The 24,670-nt window shown below is 38.0% G+C and overlaps 3 protein-coding genes across 6 annotated transcripts in view; 1 reads left to right on the forward strand and 2 right to left on the reverse strand.

Moving 5' to 3' along the window:
- Positions 1-1,690: 1,690 nt before the first annotated feature.
- On the reverse strand, positions 1,691-21,039 carry LOC122671342 (UPF0613 protein PB24D3.06c). The gene is made up of 9 exons (XM_043868500.1): positions 20,807-21,039; positions 12,954-13,030; positions 8,887-8,992; positions 6,532-6,624; positions 6,200-6,265; positions 5,541-5,686; positions 3,307-3,415; positions 2,954-3,018; positions 1,691-2,069 (listed from the first exon to the last, which is right to left on the reverse strand). Exons 1-9 carry the CDS (start codon positions 20,993-20,995, stop codon positions 1,922-1,924), a joined length of 999 nt encoding a protein of 332 aa, XP_043724435.1. The 5' UTR covers positions 20,996-21,039; the 3' UTR covers positions 1,691-1,921.
- A 1,255-nt stretch (positions 21,040-22,294) lies between these two features.
- LOC122671343 lies at positions 22,295-22,636 on the forward strand. The gene has a single exon (XM_043868502.1). The coding sequence runs from the start codon at positions 22,374-22,376 to the stop codon at positions 22,626-22,628; it is 255 nt and encodes an 84-aa protein (XP_043724437.1). The 5' UTR covers positions 22,295-22,373; the 3' UTR covers positions 22,629-22,636.
- A 1,716-nt stretch (positions 22,637-24,352) lies between these two features.
- LOC122671340 overlaps positions 24,353-24,670 on the reverse strand; it is a 43,326-nt gene continuing 43,008 nt past the window's right edge. For 3 of the 4 annotated variants that reach the window (XM_043868497.1, XM_043868499.1, XM_043868496.1), the window contains one exon: positions 24,353-24,640. In XM_043868497.1, coding sequence (XP_043724432.1) covers positions 24,535-24,640 — 106 coding nt within the window. In that variant the 3' untranslated portion in view covers positions 24,353-24,534. Of the gene's footprint in view, positions 24,660-24,670 lie in introns of all 4 variants that reach the window. The other variant, XM_043868498.1, reaches the window with a different exon arrangement.

The following is a 24,670-nucleotide window of genomic DNA, read 5'->3' on the forward strand; positions in this document are numbered from 1 at the left end:
CACTCCTCAACGAAGATTGAGAATTAATAGCTCTGATGGGTAGAGGGGGCACCTAGTTCTCTTTATATAGTAATTCCTATAGGGTCTCACTCATCATAATCCCAATAGGAATCTATCTGCCCACACTAAAGCCAGTCCACATAGGACTCCTAATACAATTCAATGACCCCTTTTATTAGACCAAAACTCTAATTAGCCTTGATTTAAGATATTTAATATTAATCTATATAGTATTAAAATATTAATCTCAACAGGATTAAAATTCTAACATGGGTTACCATTGTGGAAGATATACAAGATTTCCTGTGTTTCTAAACCTCCTGGCTCCTGTATTCTTAATGTAGTTTGCTTTGGATTATTGATTCCTCCATGATTTCCTTTGATAGCTTCCAGCTTTTACCATTCCCTAATACTAATAGCAATTATTTATGTGGACTTGGGGGGTTTGGGGGTTAATGCGTAACCAACTACTTACTACTAACACTAGTTGGGATAAGACAGCTTTTCTTAGTGAGCCAAAAGTCGGAATTAGTGGATGGTGGTGGGTACAGAAGGGTTCAAGAGTGGGAAAGCCATGACATTGCCATAAAGAATCCAGGTATCAAAGAATAAAGATAGAGAGGTTAATGGAGAGTTGAGAATTGAGATTGGACAGTTTTTCTTTCTGTCACACAACAATGGAGTTCAACAGTGGGACTCTGGGTCCCATTACGGTTTTAAGAATCGGGAATTAGATCGGTGAATTGATTGATTCGGATTGAAATTAATATGATTGATTTCGATTTTTCTTCCACAGGCGATTCACATTGAAGAACCTTAAAAATTTCTTATTTTTGGATTTGAAGATCAATTCTAGAATTCTTAAGTTCCAATTCGAGTTGATTCCAATCTGATCTAGATCAAAATTGGTAATAACCGATTCCATGTTTTAAAAGCCTGGGTCCCATTCCATCTAAGACAACCTTTGGTATGCATTCTAGGTCAATGTCGCATTCTCGGATGATAAAAATAAATTTTATCATCCAAGAATGCGAAATCGACTTATAATGCATTTCAAGAATGCATACCAAACATAACCTAGGAATATCTATTACATCCTCAATTCCTGGCCTCCACCCCCACCTCCCAACACCTTTTCTTTATGTCACATTGAAGAACCTTAAAAAGTTCCTATTTTTGGATTTGAAGATCAATTCTAGAATTCTTAAGTACCAGTTCGAGTTGATTCCAATCCGATCTGGATCACAATGATAAAAATAATTTTTATCATTCAAGAATGCAAAATCGAATTAGAATGCATTTCAAGAATGCATACCAAACATAGCCTACGAATATCTATTACATCCTCAATTCCTGGCCTCCACCCCCACCTCCCAACACCTTTTCTTTATTTCACATTGTGACATTCATATGCAAGCTTCCATCGGCCATGGGACCCAACCACCATTCCTAAATTTATGAGATCTCTAGTATATACTTTATACAATAAGACAAACTAATAACTAGTGACGAGTTTTCCCTAGTTATTGACTTTGTGCAGCATCCACCACAGTACCCTAAATCATCTGTGAGCCACATTCTAAAAAAGTTCTAGAAATGAAAAAAACAAAAGGGGGGGTTGGGGGTTGGGGAAGAAGTGTGCTCTGCTAGCTCCGACTTGTTAATACAAACAGATTTAAGATTTATGTATTGTGAAACAACTCCCATTCGAGAGATTTATAACCAAAAGCAAAAGAATCTATAGTAGGTTGCAAGGCATCTCAACTCAGGTTAGACTACAACAGGATAAGGAGGGGGAGGGGGTGGTAATAGCAACAAAAAAACAGTAGCAAATAACAATATTAACATGGGGAAAAAAGAAAATGACACGCACAATTGGAGAGGGGTGGTGGTGGAGAAAAGATAAAGGGGTAAACTTATATTAACTCCATGGGTCATCCCACCCTTTGGGTCCCTCTCTTTTCACAAAGCCTACAATGGCCTCTACTGCTTCTTTGACCCTGTTTGAGAGGGAATGGTTTCCCCATTCAATTTCAACTTTCTCTGCTCCACCCAAAGCTCTGCATAATCTGCACAGGACAACATCATCAGCCACATCTCCAAATCGCAAGACCAATCATGTTGGTGGCACAAGCAAAATCTACACGTTAACATGCAATTCAACAACATTTTCTTTCCAACCACTTGGGGTTATTATATGAATTTTATTTTAAGAACTTCACTCCATTGAGAGATTTATCGTAAGTCAAATCATACTGTCAGGTGGTTTTTCATTACTTTGACCGACAACAGTCTTTTAGGCATGAATTGCCAATAACATGGATGAAACTTTTCCTTCTTTTTCTACCTGCAATTGGGTATCCAATATATTACCAAAAAAAGAAAAAGAAATATTGGGTATCCAATATGAAACCAATTGGTGACAATAAGCACAGTTTGACTGAGGTATGCACTAGTTAATTTCTACCATCTCCAGTTCTTGGTTCCAATAGTTTTAAAATAGAATACTTCCAGAAAATCAGGTGTTGTATTAAACCTATATAGACAGAGATTTTAAGAGGGTGGACCTCGGCACAACAGTAAGGTTGCTGGTTCGAGTAGGTGAACAACCTCTCTGCGAAGCTGGGGTAAGGCTGCATATATTATGACCATCCCCAGACCCCGCAGTTCTGGGAGCCTCCTGCACTGGCTATGCCCTTTCTATGACATAGATTTTATGGATAAAATAAAAGCAAAGAATTCACTATACCAATTTTCAGAGAAAATTATGTATATGTCACAATTGCATAATCATATTGGGGGAAGAATAGCTTGTACAAGTTCTAATTATCAATTAACTCTGCAAGTTTACACAAACAATGGAGCTTTCTTGAACATCTTGATGACTTTTTCACAGGGACATAAGATCTGCCAAATTCATGCGTGCATTTGGCGGTGGGAGGAATTTTCTTACCTGTCGACCAATGCTTTCTTATCAACATACTCAGGAACATTCTCATCAGCCATGGAAAAGATGACCTGCAGCAAAGACAAGCTAGGGTTTCACTTACCTATTCATAAACCACTAACAACCACGGAATAAAATCTTAATCTTTTAATTTTTTTTGAGAAAAAAATTTAGCAAGATGGTGAACATTGTGGCCATTGGAAAACCAAGTGAATACTGAGAGGAACAGTATGCTCTTAAAAATTCTGTTTTGCATCCAACTTCATAGTAAAATTAAGGAGTCTCATTGCAGATGACTCAAACAATGAAGAGGAAGAAACAACCTTAGAGGTTATGACAATTAATAAATACATTCCTACCTGACAAGGTGTATTTTCCATGTGCCCAAGTCTCATTCTCAGTTGGTCATCACTTAGATCTGAACTGAACATGTCATCATCACCCATGTAAGCACAAAGAGAATGATACCTACAAGGAAATCAATATTCAGCAATGACTACAAAGAATGGAAATTATGACAACAGAAAAGCAGAAATTTTCATGGTAGGTCATAGTAGCTAGTAGAACATGAGAGAGAGAGAGAGAGAGAGAGAGAGAGAGAGCCTTCAGAAAAAGTCAGATCATAGTTAGTAAATCTGCGTATTATACGCAGATCCGAATGTTTAAATGAAAAACGCCCCGTATGCCGTATAAGTCGTCGAATATGGAAAAATATGCGGATTTGAAGGTCTGACGTATTATACACAAATAAAACGCGTATAATATGCGTGTAATACGTTAAATTATATATATATATATAATCAATTTAAACGTTAAACCAATCTAATACTAACCGTTGGATTCTAGTGGATTAATTACCAAACCCTCGTCTCTTCTCCAGCGGAAAAACCAAAGACCAAACTCCAGTGGCTGGTTCTCCTTCTCCATTCTTCTCTGTCTCTTCTTCCTCTTCTTCTTCCGGTGACTGTGCTTCTTGCGTTCTGCAGGCCGGCGATTGCAGCCGCAGATTCCTTAAGGTATTTTCCTGAAACCCTTTCCCCTCCATTCTTCTCCATCTCTTTGTCGTCTTCTCTACATTTCCGCCTCTGCTTCCATTGATTGCCTTCTTCTCCATTTCTTTATATCGTTCGTAGTTAACGCCAGAAATTGTTATTGTCCGACACGCTTTTGCTTCTTTGTTCTTTTCATTTATTTTGATATCCTTGGACATTTTTAGTGTGTTTTGGTCAGTTTACTTTCAATTACATATTATGTACCCGTCGAAGGTTTTTTTTTTTTTTTCCGATTTGTGCCTTGCGATCAGTGTGATAAGTTAAGGTCATGAATGAATTATCATAAAGGGGAAAAGGAAAATCTGAGAACTGAGGTTTTTGATATGGACTACGCGAGGGAGATTTTTTTTGTTACCTTTTGTTCTAATATTGGAATACTTCAATTTGGTCGTTGAAGCAATTGAAATCTTCTACTCTTAGTCGGCTCAAATAGTATGATACAGTGCATGCAACAGAGGCCTACTGATCAGTTTTAGTCTTCCACCAATAGTGGTTGCTTGGGTTTTATTTATGAGTCAATTTGTTGGTTATGTCACTTACAATAGGATTTTGGTTTATCAGATTGAGCTTTTCTTCTCATTTCTATTGTGCCATTCTACAGAATAAACTTATATTTGTGTTCTCAACCGTATCACACACGTACTGTATCATTGCCGTACCTTTTATTGCGCCGGATTTTTTTGAAAAGTATTATTGCCGAATTTGCCATACAGTCCATTTGACTGCCGTACTTATCCATTCCCGTCTTATTGCCATTCTCGAACTTACTAACTATGAGTCAGATCAATGAGAAATCAAAATTTTATGGAAAGAAGAACCAGAAAGCCTAAGACTATTGAACTGCTCACCACAGTAGAAGCTCTAAGCTCACTCTTTCGATAGTTCAAGAATTTGATAAATAAAAAAGAGAGCATGAAATCTATAACAGGGTGACTCAATAAGTAGGAGAAAAAAAAAGAAACAAATAAAGAACAAGAAACACCGTATGAGAGTACATTATATCTTGGTCCACTTCATGTTTTTGTACTTTTGTGGGGTGCCCATTTATTCTAAACTAACACTTGAACCACCACTACTACTCCTAGTCTAATTAAAAATTTTCAGTTTGGTTATGTAAGAGATCATATTTAATGAGAGATGGAATGAATGAATAAAAATATTACCCCAAAAAAAAAAAAAATGAATGAATCAAATTCTAGTGAACAATCACCCACAAAAGAAGAATTAGGTGGATTATCAGCCAAAAATCTGATCCTCTTCTTCCTTTTAAAACTTATTTTCATTCTTCCCTCCTCACTCCCCCTTCTTTTTTTTAAGTCAACACCAAAAACCGCTTTCTCATTGCATTTCTTCATTAGCTTAAGACAAAGCATTTGCATTACCCAACCAACATCTTACTTACCAACAAAATAGATTAAAAAGCATAATTGGGGAAAGGATGTTTATATGGACAAATGTTATGATGATAAGTAGTACTTCTGAAAAGCTTTAGTTCTGAAGTGAAGGGAGGGGGGGGGGGGAGAAGATGGTTGGTTACCCACCTATAGGCAGTTATTGGGGCATCTGGATTTGCTTCCCTTGGCATTAAATCCATCCCTTTGTCTTCTTTTATCATGGATGAAGCCAAGTCAATCATTTCAGCTGTTTCAGGAAGAGTTGCTCTATATTCCCGGTCGCTAACTGGGGCCTGAACATCATTATATACTGTAATTAACCCAGTTGCAAGGTATCAAGTGAAGATTTATGAAATAACAGGAAGCAAACTGTTGCTATAAGCTCACATAGTCACATATGAAATGATGGAACTAAATCATCAAGCATGAAATGCAGAAAGTTTCACACTTTTCCTCCCCAATGACACAAAAAGACCAGCAGTTTTGAACATCCTATACTCCATGTAGACAATTTTAAAATATACTAAAATTGTCAAACCACAACACTTCTGATAAACAGAGTATGAGATATAAATATTCATTACAACATTTTGACAACAATTCAATAACATCATCCCACATTTCACAAGATCAACAGAGACACCTTAGTCAATGGAAGAACACCAAGTCACAAATTAATTGATCAACTACTTCGCCATAAGAAAGCCAACGGGTTTCCATACAATTTGGTAACACTAGGCACACAAATATCTGAGATATTATACATGGAATAGCAAGAAAACAAATTTCTGTGCGATAGATAGTACCTGCAGTATCGCTGCACGGACCGCTCTGGAGCATGCAGCATTTGTACGCATATAATGTATGATGTCCTAAATATTTTGCCACACAAAACGTAAGTTCACATGCACAATATTTAACTAAAAAGAAACCATGCTGAATCTTTTTTGATCAGTCCTACTCTATCCTATTCTAGGGGGGGGGGGGGGGAGGGGGGAGGGGAGGTGTGAACCAGGAGGCTTGAACCCAAGACATCCTGGTAGCAATGGGCTTCCGCGCACCACAAGCAACCAAGTGCGCTAGGCACTTGTTCACAGCTATGCTGAATTTAATTTAGCTGTAACTACAAACTACTCACCTGACAACCAGTACTGTGCCCAAGTAACACCACTCCCTCAGAATCTTCCTTATTGATGAAATAACCAATCAGCTGATCAATCTCCATGGCATCCTTCAGGATAAATAGTGCAAGTAAGTTTTGAATCAAAGCAGGAAAATACCCTTAGTAGTTTGGACAAGGCTTTGCTGAATTGTTAGTTGAGCAGAAAATATATACATAAACATTCGTGGGAAACATAAAATATGCTAAAAGCACATCCCTTTTTATTGCTTTGTGGTGAAGTGCAGTACTTTTCTTGTTGGGGGCACAAGCAGCAAGGAAAGGCCTACTTCTATACAAACAGGTGCTTAGGGAGTTGGACTTCAACCTAAACAGGACATGTCTCTACTCATCCAAGTAATAGCTATGTTATCTTAAGACAAGACACCATAATTGTACAACACCAGAGTTACCACTTGCCCCAAATTAATTCCAAAGAACAAGTAAAAGAACATTCAAAGAAATGCACACATTTAAGAAATAAACAAGCCCTGATAACAAGGTATAAAAAAAGAAAGAAAGCAGACAACCACTCAACAAAATAAAATAAGACCCAGATAGAATGGCCAAGCCATACTGAGCCACTATGACCTGCCTACCAACACTTGCACTTCCCTCAAAGACCTTCATAATTCATAATTATTTACAAATCTGAGATTTGTTGGCAGAGTGATGGGTTTAAACTTGTAGTTCCCTATTTCACCATGTTTCTTTGGTTTGCACTTGCATACCATGTTCCTTAGATGCTTCCTTCACCCTTGCCTCCACAAAAATGTATCAGAGCTTTTCAACTTTCTCCGCGAAACATATCGGAAAAACACAACGAGAAAGAAAATATGTAGTGAGGCAAGCAAGGGTTGCCTTAATGTCTAATTTTTCGATATTTGAATAGGTACCCAAACTTCCACAATCCAGACCACTTCTCAAACCAATTGATACATGGAATATAAAATAGAAATCTCTTTGCACCCCAACTCAAACAGTCCAAACAGGACAATGAAAAATAAAAAATACAAAGATAATTAAAAAAAAACACAAGTATAAGCTTCACAAAGTTGACAAAAAGAAATGAAGGCCATTGGAAGATTCAAAGCACCTAAGGACACAACCCACAAATGGAAGCTGCCTATGAGAGACTTTATAATGGTCCAACATATAAGCAAACTACAAGTGAGTATGCAGGCCACCCAAATGGCCTTTGTTCACACACATCATATGGTAACTGAAAAATACTACCACTTGTTGACTTCAGAAAATATGAATATAAAAAATCTCTGTGAGAGGGCATAGGGTACCCATGCGGTTCAGAGAACCCTTGCCCTAAATATAAAATATTATAGAGCCTAAGGCGTATCCTATGCCCTCTTACATATGTTTTTTTTTTTTTCTCTATGAAAATGAATAAAAATATAACTTTGTGAGAAGGTGTAGGAAATGGTGTAGGTTCAGAGAACCCCTTCCCGATATTATAATATGCCAATAAGATTTAAATATACTATCAAAAGGACAAGTTTCGACCATTTTTATTATCCTTGAAGTTTTCACAAACAATGATCATGTATAAAGTGATTTGAAACCCGAAAACATGACAACCATTTTCATCTTTGTAGTTCCAAAAGAATCCACTGAAACTAAGTTTTCCTGGCATTAGAAGGGGGTGGGGTTAGGGGAGGGTGGGAGGTCCTATAGTCCTGAATAAGGTAGTCCCAGTCATTCAAATTGCTGATTCCATTCCAGCAAAGTGAAATTAATTGAGAAGAGATAACCAATAGCAGATTTTCCAGAAAGAAATAGAGAAATAAACACTTTAAATCTTACTAGATTTTCAATGACCAAAAATGTGAAAAATATGAAACCTAGGTAAAAAAAAAGCCATAAATGAATAAAAATGGGAGGGCACTGTAATTCTAAGTGACCAACCTTGAATGCTTTTTATCTGCCACATGGAAGCATTCTTGCTGCTCAAATTCAGTTAACAAATTGTTGCCAAGTCAACAGGGAACAATAATCAAGATATGGGTGCCTGATAATGAGAAGGAAAAAATTTGATACATGGCGAGCCTACGAATGGATTTGCTTTGGAGCTTGACAGATGGCCAATTAACATGGTCTCCCATCTGTACAACAATTAGAATTGCCAGCCCACAAAATTTGACAAGCAAACAACCCAAGGTATACTTTGTATATGCAATGGTCAGATTGGCAACATCAGCCCTCCAATTCACAGAACCATGCTGCCAGTCAACAGATACCATATACATGTGCTCATCTAGAGAAATTTGCCCAAAGAAAAAAAAAATCAATGATATTTAAAATAACAACAAAGATAGTTACTTCTTTCAAGCTGGAGGTTCCGTATCCAGTATAAGAAGATGAAAGCAATAGTTGCACCAGGGACCATTTCTCATTTTCTAATGCAATAGAAAGAGGTTGCAAGTACCTGCAACATGGTATGACACATATTACCATCAATAAAATTCTAAACGCGCAAGCTTCTGTCAAGGTTTTAACATTGAATTAGTTAATGCATACATTTTGCAATAATACTAACTAAACCGGTACTACTGGCGACATGAATATGCAAGAGCAAAAGCCAGTATTTACTGAACAATGCAAACTCCAAGTCAGGAACCCCAAGGGCCTCCAACAAGACATATTGAGATAACTGAAGTTCTTTAAATTATCTGAGAAGTAAAAGCCATTCGGTAGGGTAGAGATGACAACTTTACTGTCATGTGGGTCGGGACAAATGCCAAACTCATGAACTATGGCAGTAGCTCAAAATCAAATAATATATTCTTTCTTTCTATTTTTCTTAGGGGCTGGTTTAATTTTATTGAAAGGGACAAAGCCTCACCAGACCTGAAAGCTGTACAAAAGGATACTAAAAAGAAAGCTAACAAGCAGACCCATCATACAAGGAGATTCCTCCAGTTTCAGCCTAAGTGCTGTATAATTTCATTAATTCATTTTTTAGTTCTTTACTAAGAGATGCCCAGAAAATGGTACTGTATTCATATATTTCTCTCCATTAGTGATTTTGTAGGCTGGTTCCATTTTGTTGTAACACACTTTTTTCCAAATTCCAAGCCACATGGTCAAAATGACTTTTGCTGGGTTATGCAGCCAAATTCTTTTCCCTTTACTTCTGCAGACCTCGAATAACCAGTGAGAGAAGCATAACCAGCTTTTCCTCTCTTATCTGTTTTGCTCTCATACAATTCAACACAGAGATGCAGACCTTTTGAGCATACAGACAGTTAGGAGGTTTATGAACAGATTTCTCCTCACTGAATTAGGGAATGCTCAGACCCTTAATTATTAAATTAAACGATTAATTGTGAGAACCCAATCTAAGGCAGTTGATCACAAGAAGAAAGTTTTCCATGTACTGCAGTTTTGCCTGAAAGATCACAATGGTTGGAGTTATTACCTAACTGAACTCCAAACCACAACAATGTGGTCAGTTCTCTAGTTATAAAGCATGTCGATGCAGGGGAGTTCATTACTCCCAAAGGAAGAAGAGAGGACATCAGGCCACTTAGTGGCCATGGTTTAAGGAAAGGGGGCTTTTTTCTCCCTTGTCAGCATGATTCCAGCCCATTATGGGCCTATTTCACCAGCTCACATCGTGGGCTAGTTATGTTCCACCAGCCCACATCGTGGGCTAGTTATTAGTTGTTTATATATATATATATATATTAAGTTGTCTACCTAGTGTAGAGGATTTTCCTCTCAAGTGCCCTTTTCTTTTAAGTTACCTGATGGCTATGTAAGTGTGGTTAGATAGGTTTCTTACATAACTAACTGCGTCTCTCCTTTTAAATAAATAGTTTGCAGGCTATTTGGCCATCCAACTATTTTGATTAATGAAGGTATGGGCGTATGGCTTTGCCACTTTGTTGCTGTGAAACTCAGTGAAAAGAGAGACTCAAGGATTAGAAAGATTCTGATCTAGGCCTATTGGTGGGAAATAAAAGGTCAGTTTTTTATCCCCTTCTCTATGTTTTGTTTTCTCTTCAAGTAACTACTGATTTCTGCTATTATCTTTTCAAGTTTGCTGGAAGTTATTCGATGCTGAGATTTGGGAAGGGTTCCATGTATGGTTACTGTTGTTAAGTGCTGTTATTAGTGGTATTTAAACCACAACAGGAAACCACCAAATAGAAGCCGTCGACGGCCCTGTTTTAGGGCCATTTTGGCTGAAATCAATATTGCCCATTAAAGGGGATCCATCCCTTAGATCCTGCTCATACTTTGGGGCATTAAAGAGTCACCCAACAGTGACCTTTGACCAGGGCATCAAGCTGATCAGACCTGCTGATCTGCTGATACAAGAAATCTCCTAAATTCTGGTTTATGGGTTTTATAATATAATATACTGTTTTGATCATTGACTCAAATCTGACTGTCAAAACATTGCTGTATTCTGGGGTGATCTATTCTAACAGTCTATTATTATTGGCCAGAATCTGAGATCCATCAGAAAAGGTTGACTTTGTGATGCAGATATATCACCAAAAGAGGCTTATTTTGATGGGAATAACTCTAGTGTTAGGTTAAATACATGTTGGGCCTTTGGTCTCATGGGTTTTCAATGTAATAGGTCACTTTTATAGACCTAAAGTTGGGGTAAATAGGTTGCATATGGGATTAGCTTCTATACTTAATTTATTTTTATGTCGTAGTGTTTTATATTGAACTGATCCAAAGCTGGTTAAACCAGTGGTCCAATTAAAGTTGTCTTTTTCATTTAATTTGTTTTAAGTTGTCATGTGACCACTTAAAGAAGTCCATGACTTATTTTAGGCTCTTAATAAAATTCGGCTAGGGGTGGATATTCTCTTCTCCTAGGCTGCATATGATTCCTAGGACTGTTATGAATTGGCTCAATGGCCATTATAAATAAAGGCAAACCATGGGGCTCCTTTTTACCTCACTGTTTTTGAAAATATTGCTCTAGCAAGCTGCTGTCTGCAACTTCCTCTTCTTCAAGAAGACTTTTGTCTTGTGTGTGATCAAGACTGGTGGGATTGTTGTTTGATCCAATCGAAACCTTGCCCGGGTGGTTCTTTTGAAGCTCTCCTTCAAGTTTTTTGAAGATTACTTTGAAGTTCTAGTTAAAGATCCAATTTTTATTCAAGTTTCATCCTCAAACAAGCTGCTGCCAAGAGTAATCTGCAACTACAGTAAGTTTGAGACATCCCCATCCCCATCCTTCTTCTAATCCTCTACATCCCCAACCCTAGTTTTCCCCCTGGTTATCCAAGTTTCCCATACCCTAAATTCCCCACAGACCTAACCATCCATCCATTCAGCCCCATACTAGGATCGAACCTCTCTCTCCATCCCCTAGGCACTCGATCTAAAGCTGGTTCAATTCTGACCAGCCAAAACCCTAGATTCCCCACTTTTCCTCTTTCCCAAAACCCTAAACCCTAAACCTAAGTTGATGCTCATTCAAGTTTACACACTTCCATCCATCAAAATATCTCAGGACCTTCACTGATAGACTCCCCTACATCAACTTGAACTAACCATACCATCAAACCCTAAGCCTAATTTCACAATTTTCACCTATTTTGAAGTAGCCGAATTATCTAGTTCATAGCAGATCCTGGTTATTGGCTCCTAGTTGGTCTTCTACCAATCTAGGACTACGTTACTTTGGCTTTATTAGTTTACCTAATTCTGGTTTAGTTAAGGGTTTTATTGAGATCCTATTTGAGGGGTGTGTCATCTGAACCTAGGGTTCAACCTACCTATCCCAACCCCCCCCCATCATACATTCTTGCAGCACTGATACACTATTACACGTTTACGGGTGTTGGGGCAACTTATAGACCATTCCTCATTTCCTACTTTCCAACCCTAGACAAACACACTATTTTAGAAAGAATGTCCTTGAAAATTAATTTAATGGAGAAAAAGGTCACCAACAGATCAATAGATCATAGAGGTCCAAATCTGAACCTAGGATTCAACCTACCTACCCCCCCCCCCATCACACATCCTTGCAACATTGATACACTAATACATTTTTTAAGGGTGGTGGGGCGACTTATAGACCAGTCCTCATTTCCTACTTTCCACCCCTAGACAAACGCACTATTTTAGAAAGAATGTCCTTGAAAATTAATTTAATGGAGAAAAAGGTCACCACACATAGATCAATAGATCATAGAGGTCCAAAGGTCCAAAGGTCCAAAGGTGACAATTTTTGTGTGGATAAGACACCCCTACTTTTTTTTCTTATGATACTCAAGTGGACAAAGCCTCTAACTGGGCTAGAAACTACCACAAAGAAGGGGAAATAGAGCACTTTCAGACAACATAATGATGATAAGAGAAGGTTGGGGAAGGGTAAGAAACAAGATGACATGCAATAATTTGGAACATACTCAGTTGCCAGAAAACCATCAGTCAATCCACCAATAAATATGACTTGTTGTTTAAACTCGCCTGTTTTGAATGCAACCTGCAGAACACAGAAAATATCACAATGCAGACATATGCTGTGAAACTATAAGGAGTTGATGCAGGTTGAGAAGGAACAACAATTCAATTTATAAGAATCCACTTAAAAATGGAAACAAAGCATTGCCTTTGGAAACAGTCTTTGTGATGTGGAGAAAAAGTCTAAGGGCAAAGTTCATTTCTCGTGCAGTCCACACAGAAGATTCTCTAGGCCATGTATCCAAGTAGCACCAAATGGAGTCAAAGTATATAGGAAGCAGTGGGATTAAATGGCTAAAAGCCTATACTAGCTTCAATTTTTATTATTTTCAGAATACCCTAGTTTTGGGTGGTAGGGATATTTTTTATACTTCAAGTATAATATTTTTGTCAGGGATCAGCTTTAAATCTAATTAACAGTAGTATTATTTTGGGATGTCAGGATTGCTCATATACATCGATCAGTCTTTATTTATTCCTTCACTTTTTAAGAATTCAAATTTCAGCATGGGCACTATTTCCCTCACTTTTCTCTATGCTAGTTTCTTTAGGCCAATAATTTAGCCATTTTGCATTACATTGTACCATGTGAAGGGAAATACAGTTGCACTTAGTCTGATTCAGACCTCACAAATCAGAGTTGATTTCAGAAAATTATGGTAAAATACTAGTAGGATATCAATGTCTGATTGTGTGATGGGATTTATATTTTCAGAGTCAGTTTATTTGGCCTGATAGGATTTATAATTTCAGAGTAAGTTTAGTTTGGGGGACCAATAATCTACATACATGGATATAATCCACGTACTTCAATTTATGATAATAAATGAATGAATAATTTTTCTGTTGCATGAAGAATTGCTCTCTAAAACAAGGTGTGAACTTCCAACTCCTTTGATTGTGTCTCCAAAAAATACCTAAGGGAGTGATGCTATTACGGTCCATCACTCTCTTTTCCCCCCTATTTTTCTATTCTCTATTAGTTTATGGTTAATTTATGCAACCTCATCAACAACCATCGTTCAAGAACTCAGTTCGGTACTGGTTTCACTCAGCCAAAAAACCGAGAGGTGGTGCACTGTTTTTTTTTGAACTTGTTTGATGCTTTTGGTGGGTTTTTTACCTAGTTTGGTCATGAAACTTTGTATACAACCTATTTTGGGCTATTTAAACACAATGGCACCATCGTATTTTTCAAAATCAAAGTCCGAATAGGAGTATGACTTAGTGGGAAATCAGGACAGACAGTTATTTATGCCTAACGTCATTTAAGATATTTGTTATTTCATTTAGTTAAGATACTATTCATAAATAATCAAATACCACCTATTTGAATCCAATAAAAATGGTTAAAAAATCAAATTCCAAAAGGGCAAAAAGTCAACCCCCCAGTTCAAGAACAAAAACTGGATTTTCGGTGATAGGTGCAATTTTCAACTTTAAATGTTGGGGTTTTTCTCAAATCTATAAATTCCATAAATCTTGATATGCTAAAACAATGCTAAAAAACAAAGGTGCGGTAAAATATTCATTTGTTTTAATGTCTAAAAAAATATTTTTATTCAGAGCGATTTTGACAGCATTCGCGCACACCAAATTAGGTTTGACCGAAACATGACTCCTTCAATATGAATCAGATTTAAGAAATCTTGGATTTGAGAAACCCCCCAACATTTAAAAGTTGAAAATTGCAACTACCGCCGAAAATCCAGTTTTTGTTCTTAAACTGGGGAGTTGACTTTTTATCCTTTTGGAATTTGATTTTTTAACCATTTTAATTGGATTCAAATAGAGGGTATTTGCTTTTTTATGAATAATATCTTAAGTAAATGAAATAACAAATATCTTAAATGATTTTAGGCATAAATAAGTGCCTATCTTGGTTTTGGGCATAGATAAGTGTCTGTATACTAAGGTTTCCCACCGAGATGACCAAGACCGCCGAGATCTCAATCTCGACCAAGATCTCGGCGAGACAATGCAATCTTCTCATCTCGGTTTTTCAAAAAACCGAGATATTACCGAGATCTCGGCGAGTTCTTGTTCCATGTCCACAACTAAATTTACTAGTTGACTAAGAAAGCTAATCCATAAACCAAAACATTTTTTGGTGGCTTTCTCTACGTCCTTGTCATTGTTGAACTTCTGATAAGACATAGCAATGCTGTTCCAGCCTTTCCTCCTCGTTGTTTGCGAAAAGAAAGTCGATCATAATGGAATATTCACCCTTATTCTGCATGGGTGGTCAATTTTCATATCATGGAACACCCCATATGAATGAGGCAGTACAGCACACTTAAGACCAACCCAATCTCGATTTCCTAGGTATGCTTGCTTAGTAGAAGCTACTTGTTCTCTTTCACTACACCCACTTCAAATCACACCATGGATCTCTGTAATTAAATTGAAATTTACTTAAATTCTTATTATCCTTCAATCCTAAAGACAGATTCCATTTGGACTGCCACTAGTCCTAATGAATAATATTGCGCATCTTGGGCTTGGCAGAAAATTCTTAAATATAGACATCTTGTTAGTGATGTTATTCATTCAAGCAATTGATGATGGAAGTAACACATATCCTTGGCTTGATAATTGGCATCCTAATGGCTTGCTCATTGCCAGATATGGAGATCGTATAAGATATGACACCGGATCCGATAGAAAGGCCAAGGTTTCCTCCTTTATTCATGATGGCAATTGATGTCCAGGTCCTAGTATCCCCACTAATCTGATGGAGGTGTGGTCTAGTCTTTCTTCCTCCCTGATGCATCCTAGAGGTAGTGGAAACTTAGTTCTATGGCTTCCAAATTCTTCTAAGAATTTACCCCGGCCTCTGCCTGGAATTTGATTAGATCAAAACATCTGAAAGTACCTTAGCATAAGCTTGTCTGGTTCAGTTCAAATATTCCTAGACATAGTTTTACTGATTCACGTGCTTTGACCTCTTACCTCCTTACCCAGGAGTTCCTCCTTAAGAGAACCTTGTCTATCTCTAATTGCTGTTTTCGCTGGAACTCACAAGAAAAATGTCGAACAACTTTTCTTTGCTTGTCCTTTCTCTAGAGCTGTTTGGAAAGGGGTCTGAAGTAAGTGTTGGCCTCATCAAAGATCAATACTTTCCTTTCAGAGGGAATGATGTTGGATTATAAATTTTCAATTGTAAGTCAATCTATGATTTTATCAGTAAGCTTGCCTTTAATGCTGTGATTTATTATATTTGGTGGAAAAAAATAAAAGAAGATGGACCTCCTCGTCGTATACTGTAGAGCAGATATGGGAAGCCATTACTTTTGAGATAAGAAATAGACTTTTTTTAATACATATTGCGGGCCCAAATACCTTAAGAAATAGGCATTTGACAACATGCTGCGACCTTCCACTTATTTCCCCCCATCCCCGACTGTTTGATGTATCATCTTTTCTTTGTAATCCACCCCCTGCCAAGTTTTTATGTATCATCCTTTGGTTATATCCATCAAACTAATGTTAGAGAAAGAGGTTGTCAATATTGTTTGTGCTTTCGCACTCTAGATAGGATAGGATGAAAGAAGTAAGCACCAATTCTGGGACCACATGGATGATTTAATGCGGGGTTTTGGCCAAGATGAAACGATTATTATTGGAGGTGACATGAACGGCCATGTTTGGAGAGGTTGTAGAGGCTATGAAGGTGTCCATAGATGCTTCGGGGTTGGGGAGAGGAATGAGGAGGGGACCTCAATCCTAGACTTTGTGGTAGCTTATGATCTATCCACTGTGAACACTTTCTTTGAAAAAAGAGATGAACATTTGGTTACCTACAAAAGTGGGATTCATACTAGTCAAACAGATTTCTTCCTAACTACAAGGATTGGTGGTCTTGAATATGTGTCGCAGTGCACAGAAGCGTAGGAGGAGGGAACCTATGTACCCTAAGATAAGATGGTGGAGACTAAAAGGGGAGTCCCTAGACACAAAAGTGATGTGGAACGAAATGATGACTTGTATTAAGAAGGTTGTCAAAGAAATTCTAGGGGAAGCAAAGGGTAGGCGTCAGACCCCTACGGAGACTTGGTGGTGGGATGAGGAGGTCTAAGCAACCATCAAGACCAAGAAAGGGAGGTTTAAGTCATGGCAATGAAATAATGAAACAAAATATAAAAAGAGGTCTAATGAGGCCAGAAACGAGGCTAAGAAGATGGTGGGGATGGCTAGGGCAAGGAAATATGAGGATCTATATATTAATTTAAACACAAAGGAAGGGGAAAAAGCTATTTATAAAATAGCTAAAACGAGAGAAAGGAAGAGAAGAGATTTCGACAAGGTGAGACGTATAAAAGGGGAGGATGGAAGAGTGTTGGTAAGGGATGAGGACATTGCGTGGAGATGGGATGAGTATATTTGTGAACTTCTAAATGGAGATAGTTCGAATATGACCTAACTAGTTAACTGCATTATTCATCAAGAGTCAAGACACCACACATCATAGATATGTATGAAAGGTTGGTGTGGCGGAAGTTAAAGAAGCCTTAAGAAATATGAAAGTAGGCAAAACACTAGGCCCGGATGAAATCCCTATAGAAGGATGGAAGGCACAAGGCATATGTGGGGTATATTAGTTAACCAAGTTATTTAACAATATTATGGTCACAAGGCAAATGCTAGATGATTGGAGCAGAAGCATTATAGTTCCGGTCTACAAAAATAAGGATGATGTCCAAAGCTGCAATAACTATAGAAGTATAAAACTAATAAGTCATACTATGAAACTTTGGGAGAAGATTATTGAAGCCCGTTTGAGAAGAGAGACTCATATCTCAAAGAATCAATTTGGTTTTATGCTAGGTAGATCCACGACATAAGCTATCTACCTACTGAGGAGGCTCATGGAAAGATGTAGGGCTACCAAAAAGGATCTCTATATGGTTTTTATTGACCTGGAGAAAGCCTATGACAGAGTCCCTAGAGATTCAATCCGGCATTTTCTTGCAAAGAGAGGGGTGTCTAGTAAATATATAGATGTAATTAAAGATATGTATGAGGGTGTGGTGACTATTATGAGACTTGTGGGAGGCCAGGGCAAGGAATTCTCAGTTACGATTGGGTTACATCAAGGTTCAGCCCTAAGCCCTTATTTGTTTGTGCTTATCATGGATGAATTAACCAAAAACATCCAAGACGAGGTATTGTGGTGTATGCTCTTTGTCGATGATATTGTTTTGGCAGATGAGACAAAAGAAGAGATTAACATTAAGTTAGAGTTGTGGGGATCGACCTTGGAAACAAGAGGCTTTAACATTAGTAGATCAAAGATGGAGTATATGATGTGTAACTTTAGTCACACTATGAGGGATGATGACATAGTGAAAACTGAGAGAGAGATACTGCCAAGTCACTATTTCAAATATCTAGGGTTTATCATACACAAAGCAGGTAACATAGATGATGATGTTTCACAAAGAATTAAAGTGGGATGGATGAAGTGCAGAGGAGCGACCGGAGTACTGTGCAACCTGTAGAACCTAACAAGATGCAGTGAAGAAAGGAAACGCAAACACCAATCACACAATACGCACAAGGATTTATGTGGTTTGGCACGATTGCCTACGTCCATGGTGAGATGAGATCTGTTTCACTATCAATGGAAAATAGGGTTACAGTCGCTCGTCCTCACTCCTCTCTCAGATTTTTCGTTACAGAGAAAGAACTCTCGCTACATGTTTATAACGAAACCCTATACACAACCGAAGTCAAGACACCAAACCTCAACACAACCGACACATTCCTTTAAAGCTTAAAGGAAAGTTCTACAGGACTGTTGTCTGACCTACTATGATGTATGGAGCAGAATGTTGGGTAGTTAAGAAGTGACATATAGTGACGCTATGTGTTGCAGAGATGAGGATGTTAAGATGGATGTACGGCAAAACTAGGAAGTGATCTGAGGTGGTTTGGCCATGTGCAATGGAGGCCTAGGGACCCCCCAGTAAGGAGGAGTGATCTGATTTATTGAAGGAACTAAAAGAGATAGGGGCAGGCCAAAATTGACCATAGGTGAGGTTGTGAAGAATGACATACATAGTCTGGGTCTTGTGCCAAGTATGACTTCAAATAGAGCCTATTGGAGGGCAAGGATCCACGTTGTCAACACCATGTACCTGAGATTTTCCTGATTTCCTGGGCTATCCTCTTTCCTCATACTTTCACTTTTCATTTTAAATTCATCACTTTTCTTATCTCATTTCTTCATCCTTCTTACTTTACTTTATTTTTGTTTTTGTTTTGAAAGGTACCATGTAGCCAAACCCATTTGGTTGGGATAAGGCTGAGTTTTTGTTGTCATTGTTGATCTTTGATTTTGGGGTCCCCCCAGGCTTGCCTCTTTGGTTTCTGTGATGTATTTTGCTCTTTTTCCTTAATACATTTTGCATTCACCCACACACACACAAAAAAAAACCCTCCAAAACCCTATTACAACCTTGTTTTGTAGGTCTCACTAGATTTAATTATGCCTTACAGAAAAGGCCAGCCACCAGGTTAGCCCAACGATACCATCTACTTATGGGAACTCCAAAATAGTAAAAAAAATTATGCCTTACAGAAGGTCTTCTCTTTGAAATTGCACACCCTGATATTCACAGATCACACACCAATGAATTGGCAATGATGATTTTTTACATTGATCTGTTCAGCTTTTGTTTTCCTTCTTTTAATTTGTTAGTAAAACAATGATTTGAACAGTTGATCTACTGCTATTGTTGATCAACCTATACCTGCATTTATTGTACATTTTGGTCCCTCTTCCAACGCTATCTTCTATAAAAAATCTCCTCCTAGAAAGGGAAAGAAAATCAACATCAAGTGATAGAACCCAAGCGCATAAGCAGATACAACAAAATCAAACCCTATCATCCAAACTCATGGGGAAGAGGCACAAATCATTCAACATTAAAAAAAAAATAGTATTTGGAATCCAATTTTTGAGTGGTCTAAAATCCAAATTATATAATATGAAATATCCGGAATTATATACTACTAATTGTCTCTTAGCTTTTTATGTTTGAAATCTGTCCTGTTTCCGATGGCAGACACTGCAACCTGGCAAACAAGGTTGGAGTGAGATTGTAAATAAACCAGCAGAGTTACTTATTAAAGAAGTTTCTTTTCAAGAAAGTTCCAACCTTCCGGATCATTGTGATCAAGCACATTTTGTAACTCAAAATCCACCATTTGAGTGCCTCTATTTCTTCGGTGGAATATAAGCATGTGTGGAGGGAGGTGAATCAACCAGCAGATTACATTGCCTCCTTACCTACGGGTGATATAGAGACTATTCTCCAACCGGTTGACTTCCCGGAGGAACTTTGTAAATTGGTTAAAGGAGATGCTGATTTATGTATCTGCTATCGGTTGTAACTTCCTTGTTTTTGGCACTTTGGTTGATGCGGGGCCTGTCCCGTTTTAGTTAGGGGCCTCCCATTTCCCTCTTTAAGCCTATTTTAAAGGGGTGCTAAGTGGCTTCCTGTTTTTTGGTATATTTTTAAAGCCGGAAAGAACAAACAAGAACAGATTGTTTTCTCAGTCAAGAACAATAAAAAAGGGGTGAAATCATAGCATATTAAAGCGACATCGATTTTTCTCTTTGCACTAAGAAACATTCTTTGTTGTGGATTACACAACCAAGTATTTCTAACGAAATGCCGTCATTTTTAACCAGACAATTATATCTCAGAAAAGAAAATTCTTATCAATAATTCAATCAATCCAGGAAATGGAAAAGAAAATTAAAGAACAAAACAAGGTAGAAAAATTGGACCTGAGCGGGGTTGGAGCCATACTTAAAAAGAACGCCTCGTAAATGGTTCTGCCGAGTGACGGAACCTCCTCCATCCCCCGCATTAGCATCGTACGTAATATTGGGGTTTCCAAACTTTGCAGAACGACCTCGAACTAAGCTCGAAATCCACGAAGTTGTTGAAGACGAGAGCGAAGAAGGGGAATTCATGACAGAGTCTCCCAATCACCAATCACCATTCACCACCCCATGAATTTCATTCATCCTTCCTCACAAAATGAGAAATTAATTTAAGCAAGTTTTTACAGATTTGGAGTCGGGTATGGATCCGCGTCCATGGATTCCGCTTTAGATCAGATCAGAATCGATTTTGACGATTCAAACGGAATAGGCCAGAACCCCGGGAATCAAGACCAGAATAGTCAACACCTGGATTACTGCCGATTCCGACAACCATTCTCTACTCAATCCGGACAATCTTTTCTGGTTTTTTTTTTCCTGAAAAACCCTTGATCGTATCCGTCCAAACTATAGCTAGTTAAAACGGAACGGCAAAAAAAACTTTGTTCAGAACAAGTTTTTAAAATGCGGTTAGAAATTAAACAGACAGGTAAAAAAAAGGGTCAAACATTTAGAAATGTCGATTCTGGTCCCACTTTGATAAGATAGCAAATTGGCCATCAATAGGTTTAGTCAGGCCGTTCATGATATAGTAGAAATATGGAAAATAATCCTCTTCAATTTCCTAAAACTGTACAATGCGGTTTGGGGTGGAGATGTTGACATGTGGCACCTCAGACATCCAATGGTGTCAAACTCAACAAAAAGAAAAAAAAATAGAAGTCAATGAGCTCGAACCGTTGTATGTTCAGGTTACCATGTGTCGAAATCTCCATCCTGAACTGCTACACTGCATAATTTAGGGGATTGGAGAGGATTAAATCGTTGAAGATCTAGTTGTCAAGTAGATTAGGTGACCCAAGGCATTGGAGGGGTGCTTATACGTCCTAGGCATCTAATATATATAATGGGAGGCGGATAGACACACCGCCTATATGCAGTAAACTAGAGGACAACACCAATGGGGGTGCATGTTGGGATATCATACAAGAAGGGGAAGGGGGTCATTTTAAAAAGGAGAAAGAGAGACAAACACAAAGGACACTAGCTTATGGTACACCGGTGGAGTGCCCAACCTTTTCCTATATATATTATAACAATGCTAGTTTTATATAAGGCAAATTATCAGCCACACCCCTTGAGATACACCATTATTTTAATGCAACCCCACTAAGTATCCAAATATCAAATTGAACCCAGAATCTAACGGGTAACGCATAGTGTTGTTAAGTGGTGATAACGAACGAAGAAACCTACAACTGCAACCTTGTTTCACCTCTGCAATAAAACCATACAGTCCGACGAGCAAAGAACACGGCGTCGAGTGTCGAGGAAGCTCTACATATATCCACCATAGCAGCCAAGCACTGACGATTTTACTTCTCACTCTTTCCCATCCTCACATTCATCTAACTCTTCGTCAGTTGTGGCATCCTAGTATTGCTAGTACTCAGAAACCAAATCATTCATGTTGCTCTCTGCCTCAGTGAACTCCATTTCATCCATTCCCTCTCATGTGTACCAATGCAAGAAAGCCTTCCTGTGGAACATAGCCGTGAACTGCTCATTGACCCTCAGGAACATCTCCTGGATCAATGTGGAGTTCCTACTGAAAGTTGAGGCCATTTTCAAACCTGTGGGGGGAATGTCACAGACAATGGACTTGACATTGTTGGGGATCCACTCAACAAGTAGTAGGATGAATTCTTGTACTGGACATTGATATGTCTTGTTCCTCTTTACAAGTGTAGTTTTACATTATATATATAACTTATTTCGAGCAAATTACCCATCTACCCCTAACAGACTAACCCAACACAATAACGCATCTACCTATGATCATATCAAAGTGACCCCACTCATGGTTGCAAAATTCTAGTGGCTCAAATCTCCAACTAATCAATAACATGGAAGAATAACTTCGTCACCTCATAACATTGATGTCCAACGGTTGGGGCTGGGTTTTTTATGTTTTAGTGTAGAGGGTATTTTAGTCATTTGTATTTCACATAGTTAACCCTGTTAAATTATGGGTTCGGTTTGATATTTAGATACTTAATGGGGTTGCAATAAAATAATGGTGTATCTGAGGGGGTGGTGCTGATAATTTCCCTTTATATAATTATACTTATGCAGCTGGCCTAACCGATCACAACATAATTGTACTTAGAGTTCAAAGGAAAATTTATACAACTGGCATACAACTGGCTATGATGTATGGTGCGAAAATGTTGGGCACTTAAGAAACTTATATAGATAAACTAAATGTAGCAGAGATGAAGATGTTGAGATGGATGTGTCGCACAAGTAAGAAGGATAAAAAGAATGACCATATTAGAGCTAAGTTGAGAGTAACTCCAATACGTGATAAGTTTCGAAAGAGTTGTTTGAAGGCCCGGGACATGTATCACGTTCAACTAAGGCCTTGGGATGCTCCAATACAAAAGAGTGATTTGATTTAGATTGAAGGAACTAAAAAAACTAGGGGACGGCCTAAAATAACCAAACAAGAGGTGGTGAGGAACGACATGCATAGCAAAGGCCCCGTATCTTGTATGACTTCGAATAGAACTAATTGGAAAGCAAGAATCCATGTAGCTGACCCCATTTAGTTGGGATAAGATTGTGTTGTTGTTGTTGTATACTTATTCAGCATAGAAATCATTTCAATGCAAATATATATGATATAAACATACTAGAGATGATCCAACAAGAGAAAACCAATGTATGCATCAAACAATGCATGTTTTTGTCTGGGACCCAAGAAGGCGCTTGGATGCCTAGATGCCACCTAGGCAAGGCCTTGACAACTATGCTAGAGATTCTGAAATGTGCTCCAAGTATAGGCTCATAAAGACTTTAGGAAAAGGAATGCAGAATATAAACCATCTTAAGAAATTTGTGACAAACAGATACAGGGTTATATTGTCAAGTTAAAGACCCAAAAGTTTGAGAATACGTTAAGAAACTTAAATTGGCTCTTTATTTTGGTAAATATTGATCAAGCACCAAACTAAAATAAAGATTTCAATCCAACTTCACATCACATGTATGAATCTCTTCAAATTTCTGATGCTCCAGAGTCCAGAACTCCATTGATCAATAGAATGCCGCCTTGCATGATAATCTCACTGATCATGAAAATCCTCAGTAATTAAGCATCAAATTATCCCAAAAGGGTAATAATAATAATTGAATGGCTGTAGTTAGGAACTATAATTATATTTTATGCTTTGATTTATTAAATTATGATGACAATATTCATCCAACATGTACAACATCAGACATCTTTATCTAAAAAGAATTATTATGATCCTGACCAGTTCTTCCATATCAAGATCATAAATTAAGTCCATTGGTCAGCTGTATATGACTACGTAAAAATAAATGCTTGAACGCTCACCCCCCCCTCTCTCTCTCTCTCTCTCTCTCTCTCCAAACAAACAATAACCAGGGGAATGGGGGTTCCAATAGAAACCCCAATGCTCTCTTCCTTTTTATCCTTCTTTTTTACTTCTTCAATATATTACTTGGGTATGAGGGAGCATGTTTATGACCAACCTCAGAACCAATGATGGCATCCCTAACAACTACAATGTCAAGACCAGCAAGTCCATCTAAAGCAACAGTCAAAAGCAAGTCCGCGTCATGTCAGTCCTGCAAGGCCTCAACACAAGTTCACACCATATGAGTTCCATCAAGTTGATCTGGAGCCATTCTGGTCTCCAGTACCTTCTGCATAGCATAGTGACATCTGGAAATGAC

The sequence above is a fragment of the Telopea speciosissima genome, chromosome 8 (assembly GCF_018873765.1).
Source record: "Telopea speciosissima isolate NSW1024214 ecotype Mountain lineage chromosome 8, Tspe_v1, whole genome shotgun sequence".
NCBI classification, from domain to species: domain Eukaryota; kingdom Viridiplantae; phylum Streptophyta; class Magnoliopsida; order Proteales; family Proteaceae; genus Telopea; species Telopea speciosissima.